The sequence below is a fragment of the Strix uralensis genome, chromosome 16, assembly GCF_047716275.1.
Source record: "Strix uralensis isolate ZFMK-TIS-50842 chromosome 16, bStrUra1, whole genome shotgun sequence".
Classification (NCBI taxonomy): Eukaryota; Metazoa; Chordata; class Aves; order Strigiformes; family Strigidae; genus Strix; species Strix uralensis.
In genome coordinates, this window is record NC_133987.1 from 11604142 (window position 1) to 11624665 (window position 20524).

The 20524-nt window shown below is 38.9% G+C and overlaps 1 protein-coding gene across 2 annotated transcripts; it reads left to right on the forward strand.

The window, feature by feature from the left end:
- The first annotated feature begins 76 nt into the window (after nt 1-76).
- Nucleotides 77-20139, forward strand: USP42 (ubiquitin specific peptidase 42). Of its 2 annotated transcripts, none has more exons than XM_074886214.1 (17): nt 77-107; nt 3734-3968; nt 4728-4928; nt 6144-6254; nt 6418-6520; nt 6687-6754; nt 6900-6970; nt 7490-7572; nt 9712-9823; nt 10227-10367; nt 10570-10670; nt 11132-11270; nt 11941-12672; nt 13082-13170; nt 13831-15339; nt 15806-16083; nt 18758-20139. In XM_074886214.1, exons 2-17 carry the CDS (start codon nt 3743-3745, stop codon nt 18796-18798), a joined length of 4005 nt encoding a protein of 1334 aa, XP_074742315.1. In that variant the 5' UTR covers nt 77-107; nt 3734-3742; the 3' UTR covers nt 18799-20139. The 2 variants fall into 2 exon arrangements, with proteins under 2 accessions (XP_074742315.1, XP_074742314.1); XM_074886213.1 differs by lacking the exon at nt 77-107 and adding an exon at nt 1268-1506.
- Nucleotides 20140-20524: the final 385 nt, after the last annotated feature.

Here is a 20524-nt window from a genome sequence, read left to right on the forward strand (position 1 = left end):
GTCATTGTTCCCCGACGGGCTGTAACAGTAGGCGGAGCGGGCCGGGCTGAGGCGGGGGCTGCGGCGAGGGGGACCCGGCAGCGCCGAGTCAAGCGGGGCCGAGCCAGGTAATGGGGCCGGGGGGAAGCGTCGGGCCTGGCGGCGGCCTGGCGGAGCCCGGCAGCGCCGCGTGCGTCTCCCTGCCTGGAAATCAATGGGCCGGGGGGGAGGGGCCGGCCCGGGAAAGGGAAGGGAAAGCGACCGGCGGGAGCAGCCGGCTCGGCTCAGCCCACCCCGCCCCGCCGGGGCGCCGGCCGGGCGCTCGGCCGCTGCCCTCCTGGCTGGCGGGCAGCCGGAGGGGGTGGGACCCCGGGCGGGGCGGGGCGCCGTCCCCAGCACGCGGCGGAGGGACCCAGCCCCGCCGCCGCCACCACCCCCTGGGCCGGCGGGACCGGCCCCTTCCCGGCGCGACGCGGGGTGGCGGTGCCCGGCGCGATGCCTCCGCTGCGCGCCCGCCGCCTCCGTCAGGGTCCCGCCGGTGCCCGCCTCTCCCTCCTCCTCCTGCCGGTGCAAGGACTCGGCGTTGCCTCCCCTCGTCCCGGTGCCGGCGGGAGGGTCGACCGGGAGCCCCTTGCCCCGAGTCCCGCGGTTGTTCCCCGCCGGGCCTGCCGCCTCCCGCTCCGAGGGTCCGGTGCGATTCGTCTCCCCTTGCGGCCGCCGCCTCCTCGCGCACCCCTCCCCGCCCCCCCGCCGGCGGTCCCCGCCCCCCCACCGCGTGCCCCACCGCGTGCCCCGCCGCGTTGCCATGGGCACGGAGTCGCCGTTGGGGCCATCCCAGTGGCGGTTCTGCCTCCGGACGACTCGCAGGGCGCTGACGCGGGCTCCGGCTCGGGCCCAGAAAGGTGAATCCGGGGCGGGGAGGGCGGGCGCTGAGGCGGCACAGCACGGCTCTGGGCCTGCCCCCAGCCGGGCGGGGAGCCGCGGAGCTTGCTGGTGGGGCCGCGGAGCTTGCTGGTGGGGCCGCGGGGCTCGCTGGCGGGGCCGGAGCGCGGCGTCAGATGGGGGGTGAGGCGAAGCGGAGGCTCCCTCAGAGCCGTTCCCCGGCCCTCCCTCGCCCGCTGTAGTCGGGGTCGGTTTTGTTTTGGGCGTGTGTTTGGCCGCTCCCGAGCGCGGACATGTTGCGGGCAGGCGGGCTGTGCCTGTCCGTGAAAGCCGCCTTTTACTGCCGGTGTCAAAACGTTTTCAGGAACCGAACCCCTTCAGAAAGGTGGGGCGCGAGGTGGCCGGGTCGGCGCCTTAAGCTTAGCACTGGTCGTAAAGCCCGGGGCGGCCCCTGGGGCTGCCCCCGGCGGCCCCGGCTCCCGAACGCGGCGGCGTCACAACAACCGGCCGCAACGGGCAGCTCCGGGGAGCAGGGACCGGGCACCGTCCGGCTGCGCCTCGCTCCGCCGCTGCCTTCCAGGGCAGGGTAAAGCCATCCTTAATTTCGCCTTTCCTGGCTTCTGGCTGGATTATTTTTTGATGAAGGTAAAACTAGCGCGGCGTGTGTGTGTTTGGAGTGTTTCTTCACTTCCTTTATTTTTTTTTGCTTACCGTAGCGTTGCAGGGTGGAAGTGTAGTTTGTAATTTAGAGATTCAAACGTGCCTCGGCTTCGTATCTACGCTGTAGTAGTTTTCTATCGCTCCTTATTGCTACCTAGGTATTTTTGTGTGTGTAATTTTTTTACAATCGCTGCTGAAAATGTTTGTTTTGTAATGAGGTAAATGCATTATCACCTGGTTAACCATCTCCCTGGTTAAACGTAGCTTTGTGAATGGGATCTTGTATAAAATCTTCCTGAGCTGTGGCTTTGTATGCAAAGTGGAGACCAAATGTAAATATTTAGATCCAAGTCATAACTGATGCGTTTTGTGATGAGACTGATGAAAAAAATCTAAATAATGCTCATGCAAAACTCCAAATGGGAGGAAAGTAACTATTTTATCTGTTTTACTTTTCAATATTACACTGGGAAAAGTCTATTAGGACATCCGCACAGGGAAATAACACTCAAGACACATGACAGTGTAAATTTATGTTCAGCAGTGGTATAGGAACAGAATCTGTATGTATGTTGAACAATGGGAGAGGAAGAAATGACAGTGTTTATAGTTTTTGTACTTCTTTGTCAGAGAGATGTTATGTTCAAATTAGGACTTTTATTGAGATATTTTGAAAAAGTGGTGCATTCTTACTAGTGTTGATATTTGCTGTTGTATAGTGCTTGGTATCTGGTGATGTATCACTTGGTTGTCAAAAAATTAAAAAACGCATAAGGCTTACGTTGGTCAATATAACACTAAAGCTCTTTTGTGATAATATTCTTCAGTTTGCCTTTCGCTACAGTCTTGATTCTGTTTTTTGTCCCACAAATATGTTTTAAATACATTGTTGAAACGCTTTCCCTTTTAATTGGAAAAAGGAGATGCCACTGGTATCTGCAGTTTGAAGACAGGATCTTACTTGAAAATCACTGAGCCCAAGAACTGTCATCTTAGTCTTCCAAATGGACAAGGATGTCTTCATTTCTCAGTGAAATGAGAGAGAATTTTCCACTTTTGTGTATTACCTTCTCAGAACTGGAAAATGTGTGTTGAGTGGATTTTAAATTGAAAATTTAAAGGGGAAAGGATCTAATTAAAGGCTTTGCACATTTCTTTTGTGGGACTAGAAGTTTACTGTGCTCTGTTTAATCTACCTTAAGTTTTATCAGTAGCAATCAAGTTGTGCCATAAATCTGAAACTGCTTTATGCTTTGTTCTCTCAGTTATTTCAGTATAACAAAGCAGCTTGTGCTTTAAACCCTCAGTTAAGTTTACAGTTTTTCTAAACTTAAAAAGATCCTAAGTGCTGTAGTAGGATAGTAGCAAAAATTTAAATACAGAAATTGATAATTGATTATGTAATTATTCAGCAGGTTACTATGCACACACAATTACACATATTTAAAGATGTATCATCTTGAAACCTAATCAGCATGTTAAAAAGGACTTAATGTCAGTTATTGCCTTTGGCCTTGAGGGCTGAGGGTTTGGTTTGCTTTCTCTTATGTTTGGCATTTCCTTTTTGAAGCTTATGTTCCTCTGTGGTTTTGCCAGTGAAAAATGTACACCTTTACATAAGTAGAACTGAAAAAGATGCTTTTTGGTTGATAGTAAGAGTTGTAAACGTGATAGGTGCGAAATATCACAAGTACTGCTGCCAAAATTGTATCCAAACAAATATTTCTTGGAAGGGCAGAAGAAACCCAGGTGGAAATAAATTTACAAGTATTTTCTTGCTCTCCTTTCCCAAGATTTGTCAGAGCTATCTCCCATCCTCTGTGTCTGAGGTGTGTGATTCCCAGGAGTGAAAAGATGGGCCAAACAGCTCCTCCTGGATCTTAACAGGCCAGAACTTGAATGTGCCACTGCTCACAGCTCCTTTTTTTTCTTTAAAAAAAGTCTTTATAACTGTAATGGATTAAAATCCCATGAAAGTGTAAGAAATGTCACCAGTCACCAGCTCTGCAGAAGTTAAGAGTAATATTGATACAGTTTTGATGGAAAATTTTGCTTTGTGTGTTTAGTTTTGGGTTGCAGGTTTTGGTTTTTAATCAGTCTTACTTAGTTCTTCAAGTTATTTCTTTGAGACTAAGTGACAGGATTTCTCCTTTTCTTTATGGAATGCTTCTTGACGTTCTTATGTCAACCAGAACTTTTGCCTCTGTTACAGATATGAACAATGACAATAGTTAAACAGAAATCTTCAAACTCTAAAAAATCATCGTCAAGACGATCAGACAAATCCAAGGCACCCCGTTCAAAAAAAATGACATCACGCGCTGCCAATCTGGGCCGGGTAGCACCTCCAGAAGATACGAACAAGGTCTCTGTAGACAAAGGACCCGGGAGTGCTATCTATTGCAGATCCTCTCAGAAATCTAAACCTTTTGGCCAAAGAGACCTAGGTAAGTGTGTCTTTTGTCCTGCCCCCTTTTTCTTAAAAACAAAAGTAGAAAATTCAGTTCTTGCTTGTTGCTCTGCTATAAAATGGGACTACAACAAATAAAGACTTCAGCGGTAGGCTTCCATTTTGAGAATCCCCTAAGGCAACTGAAGGGACCTGTTGCAAAACTTAATTTTATCTATTTACAATCTATTTGTAACTTAGTTTTGATCTATTTACAATCAATTATGGGGAGCCTTTTATAATACACAGACTTACCCAGGTCTTTTCTGTTATGCAGAGAAAAGTACATTTTACCATTGCTATTCATGGCTTCCATTATTCACAAGTCTTTGAATGATAACACTGCTCAGGAAGAGATCTGATGTCTATAGGGTTACCTTCTGTGCTAGCTACTTGCTTATTTTTCTGTCTTAGGTCTTATATTTATTAGTATATAATTGTAAGTTTATGGTTTAAGTTACGATAAGGAAAAAATAATTGAATTAATAATCAGATTAAAGGCAATAGATGGCAATAGTTACCAAAATCAGAGTGGTAGTTTGTCTTGCATTAGAAGAATTAAAACAGCTGAATAAACTATTATCCAAAACAGTGTGTTGACCAGCAAATTCAAGTGGCAGTGTTAAAACTGTGCGACTTATGTGTTTGTGTTTGGAGTATAGCTGTTCTTCCAGGTGCTCCTGCAGAATGCTACTTTTAAAATATCCTTTTTAAAACAGAAACAATACATCTCTTCTAAAATAGAATTTTCTTGCAGTTGTTAATGACGGAATCGCCCCACCGCAAAGAATACTCTTTCCGCCAGAGAAAATCTGCATGGATTGGCAGCAGACTCAAAGCGTTGGAGTGGGCCTGCACAATCTTGGCAACACCTGTTTCCTCAATTCGACCCTGCAGTGTTTGACCTACACTCCACCTCTTGCCAATTATATGCTTTCCCTCGAACACACCCAGTCATGTGAGTACATTCTAACGTTATTATAAATCTGTTGGACAGCTCTGAAGGTGAAAGAACAAGTGATCCTGTGACGAAAACTTAGTTGTCTTATTTTATCTGTAGAAGCTGGCTTTGAATGTGATCTTAAAGGTCTCTTCCAACCTAGGAAAGTGGTTCTATGATTATATTAACAGGAGGCTCAGAATTGCATATAAAGTGCATTTGTTCATGTAATGCACCATGATAAAACTTAAAAAAAAGAATAATTTCTTGCTTCATTTGAATAGTGAGGTGCCTTGTAAAGTAAGGAGTTCAAAGAACATTTGGCATTTGGGTTTCCTGCTGGTAGAAAGGTGGTAAAATTTAAGATGTTGGCATCATAGATTCTTAGTCTTCGCCGCCTAGATACTGCGATGACTGATACATTCACTGTTGACCCATTAAAAAAACCCCAACATCCTAGAAAGCACTACGAGCTAACTCTTATCAATTCAAATATAAATTTGTGTGGGACTGTATTAAAATTTAGACTGATTTTATTCAAAATAAAAGTTTGTGGTTTTTAAACCCTTGAATTTGTGTTCTTTGAATTTTGCTTTTATACTTTAATTTATTTAAGCCTAGGAGCCTCTTTTCGTATCCATATATGTGTATTTTTACAAAGGCACCTGTATGCTTTCTAGTCTGATGTCTTAGTATTTGTTCCTAGAAATTTAATTGTGTTTTCTTACCATATATAAAAATTATTTCAGTTAAGAATCCTGTTGAATAAAGGAGGGCAGAAATACTAATACATGCATTACTTATCTTTCCTTTCTCCCAGAGGATTCTTAGCTCTCTCATGCAGCTCACCTAACAGCAGTGTGCTGAAAATAACACACATTCTCTCTTAGTGCTGTATCATCAATGTCAATATTGTTTCCTCATGTCTTCTGCAGTCTGTGGAGTTCACATTCCTGTCAGCCTGCAAAAAAAAAAAGATATTGCAATAGTTACTTAGGTTTCTCATCAGAAAATGCAAGTTAATACAGACTTAATTGACATTTTTATTCTGTACAGTTCTGCATAATAAAATGTCACAACAGTGTTGGGATATTGACACCTTAGGAGAAGACAATGTAGTGTGGAGAGTGGACATTGTACCTATAACTTAAAGATTATTATTTTTTTTTAGATTTTTCTTTATAGCAATGTATATTTGACTAGACTGGGATGCTTTCTTTTTTCACTCTTCAGGTCATGAAGAAGGTTTTTGTATGATGTGTACCATGGAGACTCACATTAACCAGGTCCTCTGCTCCTCTAACAGTGCCATCAAGCCGACATCTGTTATTAATGGCCTTAAAAGTAAGTCATTTCAGATGGTTTTATTTTTTGATGTTGTTAAATTTTTCAAATAATTATTTGATGCGTATAAATGATTTTGATACTTTAAAGAAGAGAGATTTTAGAAATATGATGTTTCTTTCATTTTATATGAGATAAATATAATAACCTTCTTATTTATTAGGAATAGGAAAACATTTCCATTTTGGTAGTCAAGAGGATGCCCATGAATTCTTATGTTTCACCGTTGACGCTTTGCAGAAGGCATGCTTGAATGGAAGCACCAAGTAAGCATAAACAAATTAACTTCCAATGTTCTCTAGCCCCTCTTACACCTTTATTTACTATCATAAATTAAAATCTATGTCCTTGGTTTTCATAACTCTTCAAACAGTTTTGCTTTTTAACTTGGTGCCTTAAATCTTCTGAGATCTGATTATAATTTATTTCCAGATTGGACAGATCATCTCAAGCCACTACACTTATTTATCAGATATTCGGAGGCTATCTAAGATCCCGAGGTACTTTTTAAAAATCTCACTGTGTTTTGAACTGGTCTGTGTCTTTTTGTCTGTCTGTAGTAAAGGAGTTTGTAGTTTGACTAAAGTAATATGTATTAATAATTTAAATTTCACATATTGCTAAGCATTTGTATTTTGATTCCAGTCAAGTGCTTGAACTGCAAAGCGGTTTCAGATACATATGAGCCATTCCTTGATATTACTTTGGATATAAAGGTAAGATGTTTTGTGAATATGGGTCAAGATGTGTAAAGACTTGTAGCGCTTTCTAAAATTAAGTCATTTTACTTGAAAACGTATACTGTTAAAACAAAAGAGCTTGGTGGTGCATGGGAGTGGATTAGACTTTGTTCTTCTGTGGAAGCCATGTAAATGGTCTCCATGTTGGCATTGTATTTAAGCTGGAATAATAATAATTGTATCTACACAAACAGTAATACTATCATACTTCTTGATTATTCTACTTTAATGTACATCTATTGTTAGACTGATTGTTCTCATTACTGATGCCAAAGCATATCACAGGTGCTTTCTGTGGCATTGCAAAATTTATTAATTCAAAGTAGAATCATCTTCAAATGAGGTAACTCTGTTTCTGCCTCCTTTTTCACAGTGTTTGCTAGTTCACAGTAGGTCACTTAAGTATGAACTAGCAAGGTTCTCTTGTAACTACTAGTAAGTGTTTGAAATTTTGCATTTCCAGTGACTTAGTGCTCTACTTTCTTACTCATTCAGGCGGTTACATCTGTTACTAAAGCCTTAGAGCAGTTTGTGAAGCCAGAACAACTTGACGGCGAAAACAGCTATAAGTGCAGCAAGTAAGATTATTACTAATTACATCTTAATACAGGATATGAGTTTAATGTATTGCATGACTGAGAGCATAAATTATCTTTTGACTTCATGTAGAAATAATACAATGAGACACAGCTCTGTTGTTCTTTCATTTAGTTTTGTTTATATAACTAATACACTGAAATTATTCAAAGCTTAGAAAATAATACATTTGTATTGTAGTGAGTAATTTTTTTGTTTCTCTTTGAATATTTGGAAATATAAGAATTGTAGCTATTACCTCACGTTAGACTTTTATGCCTAATACTGTCTACACAGGGGCTTGTCGGTCTTCATAAGTGTGAATCTGCCCACTGAAATATTTAAATGGCCATAAGTAGCAGTGAGCTGAAGCACGGAGCTAAGGAAAACGATTTGGGGTGGGAAGCAACATCAGCTTCCTGAAGGTCCTAGTGTTCACTGTGAAACAAAGTGAGATTGGGTCTCAGTGAATGTGAACAGACTAAGTGATAATTAATATTCGCAACCTCTGCCTGGCTCATTGAACAATGTCTTGCACAGTTCTTGAATTTTAAAACCTGTGGACTACCTTTGCCTGAAATGAGTCACCCTAAGCTTAATCTATGCTTAGTGAAAACATATGAAATTACGATGTCCTATTGCTGGTCAATATGTAAAATGTTTCTACGTATGTAAGAGCATTGAACATTTGTATGAGAGATTTTGGCAGAACAAGTTGTTATTCAAACATAAACTGAGAAAAGCAAAAGCCGCCAGGCTCAGTTCTGTAACATTCCTGTCTGATCCTCCTAAATGAAAAATGCAATACCTGCTTTTTGTTGTTGGAAAACTGTAAGTTAATTAGTACATTTGAATGCAGATACTGAATAAAAGAGCATCCAATAGGCTATTACAATAATTTAATCCCAGGTTCATTATAGTCTGTGGATCCTAGCAAGCAACATGTAATATATGAAGGATTCTCATAGTTGACAGATCATGGTCAAGGAAGAGTAAGATAACTGTAATAAGCACTTCACATCTCAGTTGCATGATCCTTCATTAATGTGCAGTATGATCAGTTCAGTCACACATAAAACCAGAAGTTTCAGTCTTTGTGAGTTTAAAAAGAAAAGTTTAGCATATGTACGGTATCTTTTCCATTGCTGGTAAATTATTCTACTACTTCTAAGTTTTTCCTAATTGACGTTTTCCTTTTTTCGAATTTTTCTAATAAAGATTACTGCCTCAAAACTTTGTATCTAATTACAAGTTTCATAGAATTTTATAAAATGCCTTTTTTTTTTTCTCTTTTGCTTATTCTGGGTGGATCTCTTTTTTGTTCATAGGCATTCTCCATCAGTTTGGAATTTTCTGTCTTGTGTTTTGACATCAGATTTGGAAAGAGGCTATTTAATTCTTTCTATTTGTTAACTATCAACAGTATTTTTCCTGATGATGCAAACTGACATGTTGCAGTCTTTGTGCTCGTGGTTGAATTTCACAGCTTACTCTGTAGGTCTTACCTTTGAGTGTGCAATGCAACAAACAGTTAACAATTTTGTTTCAAAGATAGTTTCAGTGTCTTTCTACACAACCCCAGCACGTGAGAACTTAGTACTGTCCAATGTCTCCCTCCTGCAGAATGACTATTTCCTTCCAGTGAATTTTTTTATGTTGATAGATGATCCGTTTTGGAAATTACTTGCAGTTTCTAGTTCTGAGGATGGAGACTCTCTTGTTCCACTTCTAGTATTGGCATTGCTGCAGAAAGTTGAAAGAATGTATTCAGGACATGTGTTCAAAATAGCCACTTTAGTATAACAAGAAATACTACCTTGCCTCACATTCTGCTGATGCGCTCTAGTGAGAAATTCCTGGTCCTGCTTCACTTGGAGTTGTTGGGAAGCCTTACGTTTTCGGCATAACAAACATACATGTTCAGACATTTGTTTGGCTATCAAAAGATATGTTCTAAATCCTTTATTCTGTAGAGCTTATATCCTCTTATATCCTGCTATCTTCTATTAACAAACCTGAAATGCAGTGTATGGATTTATGAAAAGAAAAAACATATTATGCAAGTAAAGATTATGTGCAAGAGATGAAAACTTGTTTGACTTTTGGAGGGGGAAAAACATTTGTCTGTGCTTGTTTTTAAGGTGTAAAAAGATGGTTCCTGCATCAAAGAGATATACGATACATCGTTCTTCCAACGTTCTCACAATATCACTGAAAAGATTTGCAAATTTTACAGGTGGAAAGATCAACAAGGTATATTTACAGCTGTAATGCACTTTATCGGAATGGGAGATTTTCCAAAGATGAATACTCTTTTAAATGTTGTTAACGTTTGCAGGCGATAAGTATAGACTAATAACTATAGTCTGAGAAAAGTCAGTATAACAACTGTGGCTTCTTCTTTCTTTTTTAATAACAATAAAGTTCCCGTGTGACCATAAGAATATACCTTACTCTTAAAGAGCTAATTCTGTAGAAGACAGTTCACTGCAGCTTAAATTATTAAATGTTGTTTATGAGAATAGGTATTTTTAAATTATATATTTCTTTTAAATATATTAAGATCATCCTAGGCTGTGTTTTTAGAGGTGTTTTTCTTGAGCTATTCCCTGAAGTATTTCAGGATAATTTTTGAATCTTCTTCGTTTGTGTTTAGGATGTAAAATATCCTGAATATTTGGATCTTCGAGCATATATGTCCCAGTCAATTGGAGAACCACTCATCTATGCTTTATATGCAGTTCTTGTACATAGTGGTTTCAACTGTAATGCTGGACACTATCTCTGCTTCATAAAGGTAGATATCAGCTTGATTTCTAACAGGGTAAAATCTGCTGACAAGTTAAAATGTTACTGGTAACCACTGTGTTTAGGGGAAGAGGTTGCATTGTATGTTTGGTTTGATTTGTTCTGGTATGTTTTGTTCTGTAGTGTTCTACCTGTGATGTCATCTGGAAAACATGCAATTCATCTAAAGATATTGTTGTCTTTATTTGCAGGCCGGTAATGGACTTTGGTATCGAATGAATGATGCCTCAGTAGAGCTTTCTGATATCAAAACAGTTCTCAATCAGCAAGCTTACGTACTTTTTTATATCAGGTAATAACAAATACTAAATGCGTTCCGAATATGTTACTTTCTTGTTATTGATATTTTTCTTCTTTTAAAGTGTTTTTCTTTCTGTCCTTGGAAAAGATTACTGTTTGTATAATTCAGTTCCGTCTAACCTGAAATTCCCCATGTCATTTATTATCTTTCATTGCTTGGCCTTAAATTGCTGCACTTGTGTACGTTGCTCTATATCTGCTCTCTCTAGCTGGCTAATTTAGAAAAGAGGAGAAGTTAACGCCACAGATGGTGTAAGGATGAGTTATTGCTCTGAAAAGGATAGTCATTGTAGGAAGACCATTATCTAATTTTCAGTTTGTAGTCTTGGTTAAGTCTTCTGTACATGTCTTCTGTGTCATATAAACTGTTCCTATAAAATTATAGTATGGGGTTTAATCCAATAATAGGCTGAAAGAAAAGCTCTAAACTACGATCACTGCTCTTTTCCCAAGGCGCTATGATTTGACACTCGGAGACCGTGCTTTCTACTTACCAGCACCGTCTTATTCCCGTTCATTCCTTGGTCAGCGGGGGGCCAACAGTAAGCAGACTGGATTTATGGGACCACGACTGCCTCCTCATATGATTAAGGTAACTTGAGGGGGGCACCATGCTGATATTGTTTTTTGGTTTTGGTATAGGTTTTGTTGTTGTTTTTTAGCATTTTTAGGTTTATTTTCCCTCCCACACTGCAGCTTTCTTCACAGCCCTCATGCTACAGCCAGCATTATTCAAACAGTGGCTAATCCTAAATTGTGCAGCCATGCTACTTCATTACTTAATACTTCCAACTCAGCTTTCTAAAGCACTGAGAACTACTCTTCTGAGACAATATAAGTAGTCAATTAACGCTTAAATAATTTTTTAGAAAACATAAAGCTTTCCCCACCCCCCGCATCAGTGTCACTTTAGCTGAGACAGTGAAAACAAACTGTCTTGTTCCTGAGTACCAGAACAATTATTCCAGTGTTTTCAGGGAATCTTTAAAGGGGAAAATAAATCTATTTGGGAATAGCTTTCAATGTTAAGATGTTTGGGTGGGTTTCAGAAATAATGCTCATTTGATACCAATATGCAGTAACCCAAAAGCAGGAATTGAACACTTGTTGGACTTAGATTTATCTTTGAAGGGGGGTATGTTTTCTTCTTAGGTGTTGAGGCAATTTATAGAAATATTTAGTAGGAGAATTTCATGTTTTAAAACTTTAGATGCTGTGTATTTGCACATACCCATCTTGCAATCTCTTCTTTTTAAATACAGAACTCAAGTCGTTTAAATGGAAATGGACCCCTAAAAGAGGATGCAAATACTGTTGGTGTCACTCTAAAAAGGCCATCTTCAGCTCCACCAACAGCTTGTGTTCAAAACTGGGCAATTGCCAGGCCTTCAATTACAGACCCATCAAAAAACCAGAAGATCACTATCAGTATTCACAACAAATTGCCTGCCCGTCAGACTGTGTCACAACCTGCCTGTCCTAGTGCTGCGGAGGATGAGGATCTAAGCAAGCCTGTTCCTTCATCCACATTTACAAATTCTACTGCAGCAGAGTCTACCTCAAATGCATCTACAATGTCATTTGCTATTAATGTTTCCAAACAGGAAGTTCCTGATGAAATTTTTGTTGAGCCAGCAGTGAATGGAAATCCTAAACTCAGCTCTGATAACACTGTCCCTTACGGTGCAGAATCTTCAGGAAGATCTGAGGAGTCGAAGGGCTTGTTTAAAAAGAATTGCAACATAATATCTGCTAATGGAATTTTGCTTGGAAAGGTGGTCCATACATTGCAGAATTCCCATTCTCCCTGTCAGAATGCTGAAGAAGAAAGATCCCAACATGAGCTGCCAAAAAATGATTCACTAAATGGTGCTATTAGTTTAGATAATGAATCTAAAGAAAATGGACTGAAACTTGATGATTCCACTTGCCAACTCCAACCTGTTAAACCTTCTGAGATTTTCTTTTCTAAAACAAATGGATTGTTTGAACCAGTGAGTTATGTTTGTTCCATCTAGAATTTCTCACCTATGATGTATTTGGTATTCAGAAACATTGTAATGTTCCTAATTCATGTGAAATACTGAGAAAACAGCACAAATTTCATCATAAAACTTTGTGCTATTATCCCATTAGAATTTGCAGGGCTGAGCTGACATACGAGAACATGTCAACTTAAGAGAAGTTCAGCTGTGATAATATTCATAAGTTTTGTAAATATGTTTGGGGGCGGTGAGTGGGGTGATGTGCAAAATAGGGATAGCACATATAACTTAAAGTGATCATGTTTAACATCTAATGTAGAAATTTTGCAAACAGTAGTTTTCTACTAAAGATAGTATTTTTTCTGTTTATTTCTGTTTTTCTGTTAACTTTCTGTTAACTTCTATGTTTTAATTGTAGATGCCTGTAGCTTTGTCACCAATTCCTCAAGAAATAATCTTAGAATCTCTCGCATACAGCCAGCTGAACAGCTTGTCAGAGGAAATAAGGTAAAATGAGTACACTCAGATTAAAACCAGATTTCATAACCAGATTTCGTACAGGTTTATCATTGTTTTACCTGTCTGCTAATACTATTTAATAGAAAGATTTAAATCAGTACAGAGAATTCCACAATGTACATCTAGTGTTGCAAACATCAGCACTGAGCATATATTATTCTGATATTAAATGCAGGGAGATGCCTTTTGGAAAACTTTGGTTTCTTCATAGAATGTTTTTGTATTTTTTCCATTGTCTGGAATACTTTTCTATTCCTCTTTCCCTTTTTTTCCATCCTAGGATGTGTGAATGTAAATTCCCACCATCTGCTCTCCCATGTGGGGGAGAGAGGGAAATCCATGTGTTTACTGTTTTTCTAGTTGGGGGGAGAGCAAATATAGTGGTTTTGCCTATTGATGTGATTCAGAGCAGCAAGTACAGGGAGACAGATGTGTTGGGTGTGGGGTTTTTAATGCAGTACTTGCAGAACCAAGAGAAGAAAAACCTCCTCTGGGAGCTGAGGAAGGTGTAAGAATAGGTTTCTAAAGAGAATGTCTTTCAGAGTTTTGCAGTAGCCACCAGATTTTTTAATTAAGGGGATTTTACTCCTAACATTCATCTTTTAGATGGACTTTTTCAAGTGAAAAATGTGGTTTTATTTTGTGCAGTGTCCCTGGACCTCAGAAATCTGAGAATGATGCTCTTATGGAAACTGTAGTGATGGAAGCACTGTTTGCCTATGAAGAATCCAGGAAGCTTCCTTCCAACTTTAGCTGTGAGGTTGAGAATCTTTTTACTCAATCAGATTCTGAAACCATTTCTACCAAAGAAGAAGTTGCTGAAAGTATTATAACAAAAGCTGATAATGCGCAACTCAATATCAATGGGCAGCACAAGGTCAGGAAAAAATCCTTGGACACTGAAGATGAATTCCTTGGGCAGTGTGACTATGAAGATGGTAGAGACAAAGACAAACCAAGAAGATCAAAAGAACCTGAACTCATTTCAAAAGAAAATCCTTTGTACATCAAAGGGTCTCCTGAGAGCGGAGAGAAATTAGGGCAAACTTCCTCTTTAAAGTGTGACATTGAATGTAGACTTGCATCTCTAGATATTACCGATGAATGCCAAGATCCAATGGACACTTCTGATGACTATGTAGCAGTACCACCTGTTAATGACTCTTCTATTACAAAGCTGGATAAAGTTTTGGAGAGTCAATTTTCTAGAGAAGATGAGGGACTGAATAATAAAAAATGTGAAGAAGATAAACATAGGAAAAAACATAAGAAAAGAATATATGACTCTAAAAAAACTGACAAAGAGCACTACCGAAGGAGGAGAGAAAACTCGGACACTGAAGAGAAGGAGAAGCAAACCAGAAGCAAACCAGATGATTATTCCCACAAGAGCAGACGCTCTCGCAGTGTGGAAACAAACAAGCAAAATCGTCATAAGCAGGAATATTGCAATGAAAGCAAGTACAGATCTTCCCATAATGACAGAAACAGTCCAAATAATGGCAAAAGCTCAGGAAAATATTCTCGTTATCGATCCCGAAGCAGAGAAAGAACAGAACAAGACAGGAATAGGTATTATTATTCCAAAGGAGAGAGAACTTGGAGCAGAGAAAGATACTATCAAGATGAACCACGGAGATGGGAAAAATGCAGATACTACAATGATTATTATTCTGCTCATGGAACAAGAGATGGTAGAGAGAGAAGGTCCTCTCATTGTGATAAAGACTTTGACAAATCAAGTCAAGCTTACAATAACAGGTCACATAAGGATTATCATTGCAAAAGCAGATGGTCTCACAATGCACTCTCTAGAGAGGAAGACGGACATCACTTTAGCAGCCACAGAGCAAGCTTACATCATTGTTCAGTACCTCAGCAGCTGTCTGAAAAATATTCTCGTGAAAGGCATGCACTTCCACCTGTATCAACCCATTCAAATTTCGAGGACTCTTCCCGGAACAATGAAAAACTAAGAAGTCTCAAAAGAAAATATACCCACACAGAAGGAAGCGGAAGCGGAAGTGAAAGCGGAAGCGGAAGCGAAAGCGAAATAGAAAAGAAATGCCGAAAGATAGATGACCAAAGAATGAAAAAATATAAGAAGGTCAAGAAGAAAAAGAAGTCCAAAGATAAACATCGAGAGAAGGATTACATGTAAGCGAGGATTCCTGCATAATCAGCAATTTTTTCCTAATTCTTTTCTGGGTGTTTCTCATGTTTGCCTTTTTTTCATTGTTTCCAAGTTATTTATATAGAATAATCTGGCTGGGGGTCAGGTCATAGGAAAGATAAGGCTGAATTGTTTTAGAACACTAGATCTGGACCACATAGTTAGAATCGCATCTGCACACCGTTCTTGATTAGATTGCAACAATTTTTTTGTTTAATTCCACATATTCCACAACTAGCCCCTGTTAATGATTTGTGTACAAACCAGGACCTATTGTCCTTCAGTCTGAGGGCTTAAGTTTGCTGCATCTAAAATAAGTTAGATGGGCAGAAGTTCCCACAAAATAGCTGACATGCTGCAAGTCATCACCTGTGGTAAAATAAATAATGTTTCATATATGCATCAAGTGCCACATCTGTTTTTCTATTTTTAACTTGCATGTTTCCTCAGACCTTGTGATTTGGATTTCTCTATGCTCCGCTCTGACAATGACAATCGCAAACATAAGAAAAAGAAGAAGAAGAAGAAACACGACAGGAAACTGAAAGGCTTCTTGGAATATTTAGATGATCGTTTCCAGAAGAAAACACGGGAGAAGGGGGAAGAATCCTGTCCTCCAGGTGGCTATTTATGTGAGCAATACAGAAACCAGGGCAGTAAGCAACCCTACAAGGATGGTGCAGGTGAAAGCAAGAAATACAGCTGCATCACATCCGAGTATGTTAAAGGTAAGGGACCACAGAATGTTTGCAGGACTGCTTTTTATTCACATAGACGTTGTTATTTAAAACAATCTTTAAATGCTTGTGTGATGAAATCTCTGCTTTCTATCGTGGCTCCCAAACAGCCTGCATTAATATAAAAAAAAGTTGATAGGTTTTTTTTTTTTTCCTATTTTTAAATGACTGCTAGGAAAGAAAGTCTGAAATAAAACTGCGAAGGGGTTGAAGGGCAAGTGATTTTAATTTGGTCTGATGGTTAAGTGGTGAACAAGTGGGAGAGATGCAAGATGCCTTATTAAATTCAGTCCAGCTAACTAGGAAAAAAAACCTTGGGCAGCTATATCTTGAAAAAGAATCTAGTACATAGACAGGAGGTTCAGTAGCCAGGATGGAAGATGGTGACATGAGCCTTCCAGGTTGTTAGTAATATTGTAGTGAAGCACCATCTTCCTAAAAAAGACTGCCAGAGTAATTGATTTAAATAACATACTATGTTCAGCTGTTTCATAACATACAAACAGTGCTGCCTGCTTATTCAAAGTAACATAAGTTGGTGACAATACTGAAATACTGTGGTTTCAGATGTAGATCTGCCTTCAAAGCACAGTTGTTAGTCCTCCAGAGGACGCTTTGCAATTTAATACCTGGAGAGTATGTTCGATTCCCGCTATTGTTTTATTTACCTCTGGTGTTTTTCTGTTAGTATAGGCTTAAAAATACAGAGAAGTGGAATGATGAAACAGCTCTTTCCCAATTTTTAATATTTAAAAAGTCAGTTTGGTGCTGCTTATAAAAACTAAATACAAGCTTGAGTGCCTGACTGAATTTACACAACTCTGCTGTTGCTTGTCATAGCCCTGACTTGGGCTCTCAGTAGATACTGTGTTTTAAGTTAATTAGCTCTAGAATTATACAATGAAGAAGATTGCACACTGGAACAAATTCAACATCTAAAATCAAATTTGACATTTCCCATTAAACTTTTCTGAACAGAAGTGTTTATTATAAAAATAAAACCTTCATAAATGCCCATTATCTGACATAAAGACAGTCCTGGTTACTCAGATATTTTAATAAACAAACAACACCCTCAACCACCTATTTTACTCTTATAGATAAGTAATCCCTGAAGAAGAGAGCTCCCTGTCCAAAAGCAAGGGTTTTTTTCCAAATTTTCTACATTTTATATGTACCCACAATTTAAGAATTGGGTTTAATAGTGACAATCCTGTTCATTAATAGCCTGGTGTTGAAAATGTCATTCTGGCATAAAAACCAGAAGAATTGCATTACAGCTGAATGCATTTCACAATTTGGAGAAGTTGAATCTTAGAATAGATTTTAATTTCCAAAAATTTCATGTGGTTTCCCCGTTGAAGTTAATTGCCAGTCAGTAGATTCTTGCACTGAAAAGTTTGCTTAAGGCGAAGAGGAAAGTGCATTTGTGGAAAAACAATTATTGTATTTTAGGACATAGACAACCAAAAGTTTTATTCTAAAAATACAGTATGGAGGGAAAGCTGAAGGTTCACACATTCTTCTTGTAAAACTTAATATGATATTTATCTCTTTAACAAGGAGAATTTAAGAAGGAGGACTGAATTGAGGTCTTTCAAATACTATTGTTGTAAAAATATACTTTTTTTTATGACACTAATGTCAAAATAATCCTTATTGCACTAAAACTGTGTCTATTCTAGCTGATAGATCAGGAACCAGAAGAAAATGCATCTGCTCTAATACTGGTTTGGCTTTAGTGAATTCTCCAGCCAGCAGATGGCAAACTTGGTTTTTTTTTCTAAACCAGTCAAAAGTATAGTAAGAAAGTAAATGTCTTGCATCTCATTACACAGGTCAGGGGCATTAAGATTACCAGGCTATGTGGGTGAAAGATGTTCTTTGTTAAATATGATGACAGTACCCCACTTTGGTACACTGATTGCAACACAAGAGGGATATGAGGGCTGTGAAAAGCAATTTTTTAAGTCTTGAGAATTTTAGTATTTCATCAAGTCCATGGATGTTAATTAGCTTCATCTTGTGGAAGGTCAATCTTTTTTAAAAAAATGGGGTCTCAAGTAGGCTTTTCTGAATGATGGAATCTAATCTCAAAAAAGGCCACTTCAGCACTGTCTTTTTAGATTGTTGAACCTCTCAAAGCCAGGGACAGACTAGGAACAACTGAGAAAGAATTGTTAGGTTGTGCCTTTTCACCAGGACTCATGTTACTTTGAATAAATTCCTAAGGATTAAAATGGGAGAAAGAGCAGCTTTAAAGCAGTTAATTTTCTATACTCCTATATGTTCTCTCCAGCAAGTTTCTGAAGGCTTGTGTTTGTAAGATTTGGTCAGCTTGACCACAAGATTGTTAGTAAAACAAGGATGCTGTCTAGGCAAAACTTCAACAAAATTTAATTTACCTCAGGTCTACCATTTGCTATTAAAGCAGGTAGCTTTGTCCTAACACTCTGTAGAGTTCACCAACGTTAGCGTAGAACTGAAATGCAGTCAGTTTAATTGTGAGGAAGCCACCTTCTCGAGTCAGCTGGATCCTGTAGTGACAGAGCAGATGGAGCTGTGGGCGGGTTTGAGACTTCTCTTTCAGAAATCAAACCACTGAGACATAGTTTTATGTTGAATGTCACGACAGGGAGTGACATTGCTTCCTTTTGTCTTTCAGCTGTGGAGCTTACTGGTGGAAGCCTTCACTACTCAAACTAAACCTACCATCAAACCCGACAACTTTTGACCATCAAACCCGACATTACCAATATTGACCATCAAACCCGACAACTTTTGACCATCAAACCCGACATTACCAATATTGACCATCAAACCCGACAACTTTTGACCATCAAACCCGACATTACCAATATTGACCATCAAACCCGACAACTTTTGACCATCAAACCCGACATTACCAATATTGACCATCAAACCCGACAACTTTTGACCATCAAACCCGACATTACCAATATTGACCATCAAACCCGACATTACCAATATTGACCATCAAACCCGACATTACCAATATTGACCATCAAACCCGACATTACCAATATTGACCATCAAACCCGACATTACCAATATTGACCATCAAACCCGACATTACCAATATTGACCATCAAAACCTATTATCGAAACAATTACCATCAAGACAAAATTCAGTCATAAGTGGTGCTTAACATTTCTCTACAGAATTTTACCATGAAAGAACTTTTTTTAGTTTTTAACTTGAGACTTTCTTTTTTAAAATATACTTCTAATCCAAAAGGGTGGAAACTTTTTACAACTGCTGAACATTGTAAATTACCACATAAATATCTCACTCATGTGAGGTAATGCCCTGGAATAGACCATCTCAAATGCTGCTTAATTACAGACTCAGGTTGACTTTATGTTATTCATGTAATGTTACTCCAAGTTAGACATCTGGTGCAAGAGTGACCAGGACTTATAAAAATTGCAACTGACAGTCTGTATATTTAATTTAAAGACTTATTTAAAATTTCACAAGCTCTCAAACAACTAGAGCTTTGCAAGAGCGTCATCTTTTTTCCGTGATGTCTGACACTAGAAACTAATTTACTTCACATTTGAGTTATATTCAAGATCTGAAGAAAATCTGCTGGTTTTCAACATTGTGAAACAACGAATATGCAGTTCTGAATGTATCTCTCAAGACTATTTGTAAACTCTTCCATATGTTTTTATTACATTTTCTTAATATACTGTCACTTGTCTTAAGTCTCAGTTGTCTGTTTTGTCTCTCTAAAGTGTCTAGTTACAGACAAATTCATACTGTGATTTTTATTTTTATTATTAAATGCTATCAAACTGTGATGCACTTATTATTCACTGGTCCTGCATCAGGAGATGAGTGGGGAACCTGTATTAAATACAGTTCATCTGAATAATCTGTCTGGTTTATACAAGCTGTGTTGTTCAGAGATGTCTAAAGTTTGATCTTTGTTTTTTTAAAGATAAAAAGCACTTGCCCCACTGTAAATATATAGCATGTAAAATTTATATAGTATATAAATACAGCAAAGTTAAAATGGATTTTTACTTGAGTTTTACTTGAGTTATTTAACATGCAATATGTCATGTGAATTGACAGCTTTCAGAGTGTGTTTGATACTCAAGAAATCAGATCTTCCTTTCAGTGGTAGGTGAGAAGATGCTGTCGGTGTGACCCAGAGAAGATAAGTAACTTGGGACTTCAGCTGCCTAGACAAGAATGCAGAAGGCTTTCTCCTTTGAAGTTAAAAGCTTCCAAAACCAGGCAACAGGTTGGAAGCTCAGCAGTAGCTTTTTACTGTGTGTGACACTAAAAAAAGAAAGGAGCAAAGTTAATGTTTTACTAAATACTTAAAGTAATATTTTGGTACATGGAGAACACCATAAAGCCAAACCATAAGTGTACGTAAGTGTACATAATGTTCCT

Excerpts from the sequence above, each read along its gene's own strand:
- USP42 (XM_074886214.1), top strand. The coding sequence starts at position 3,743 with ATGACAATAGTTAAACAGAAATCTTCAAACTCTAAAAAATCATCGTCA. Across the intron at positions 6,255-6,417 it reads TGTTATTAATGGCCTTAAAA|GAATAGGAAAACATTTCCAT; the intron begins GTAAGTCATTTC and ends CTTATTTATTAG. Across the intron at positions 6,755-6,899 it reads AGGCTATCTAAGATCCCGAG|TCAAGTGCTTGAACTGCAAA; the intron begins GTACTTTTTAAA and ends TTTTGATTCCAG.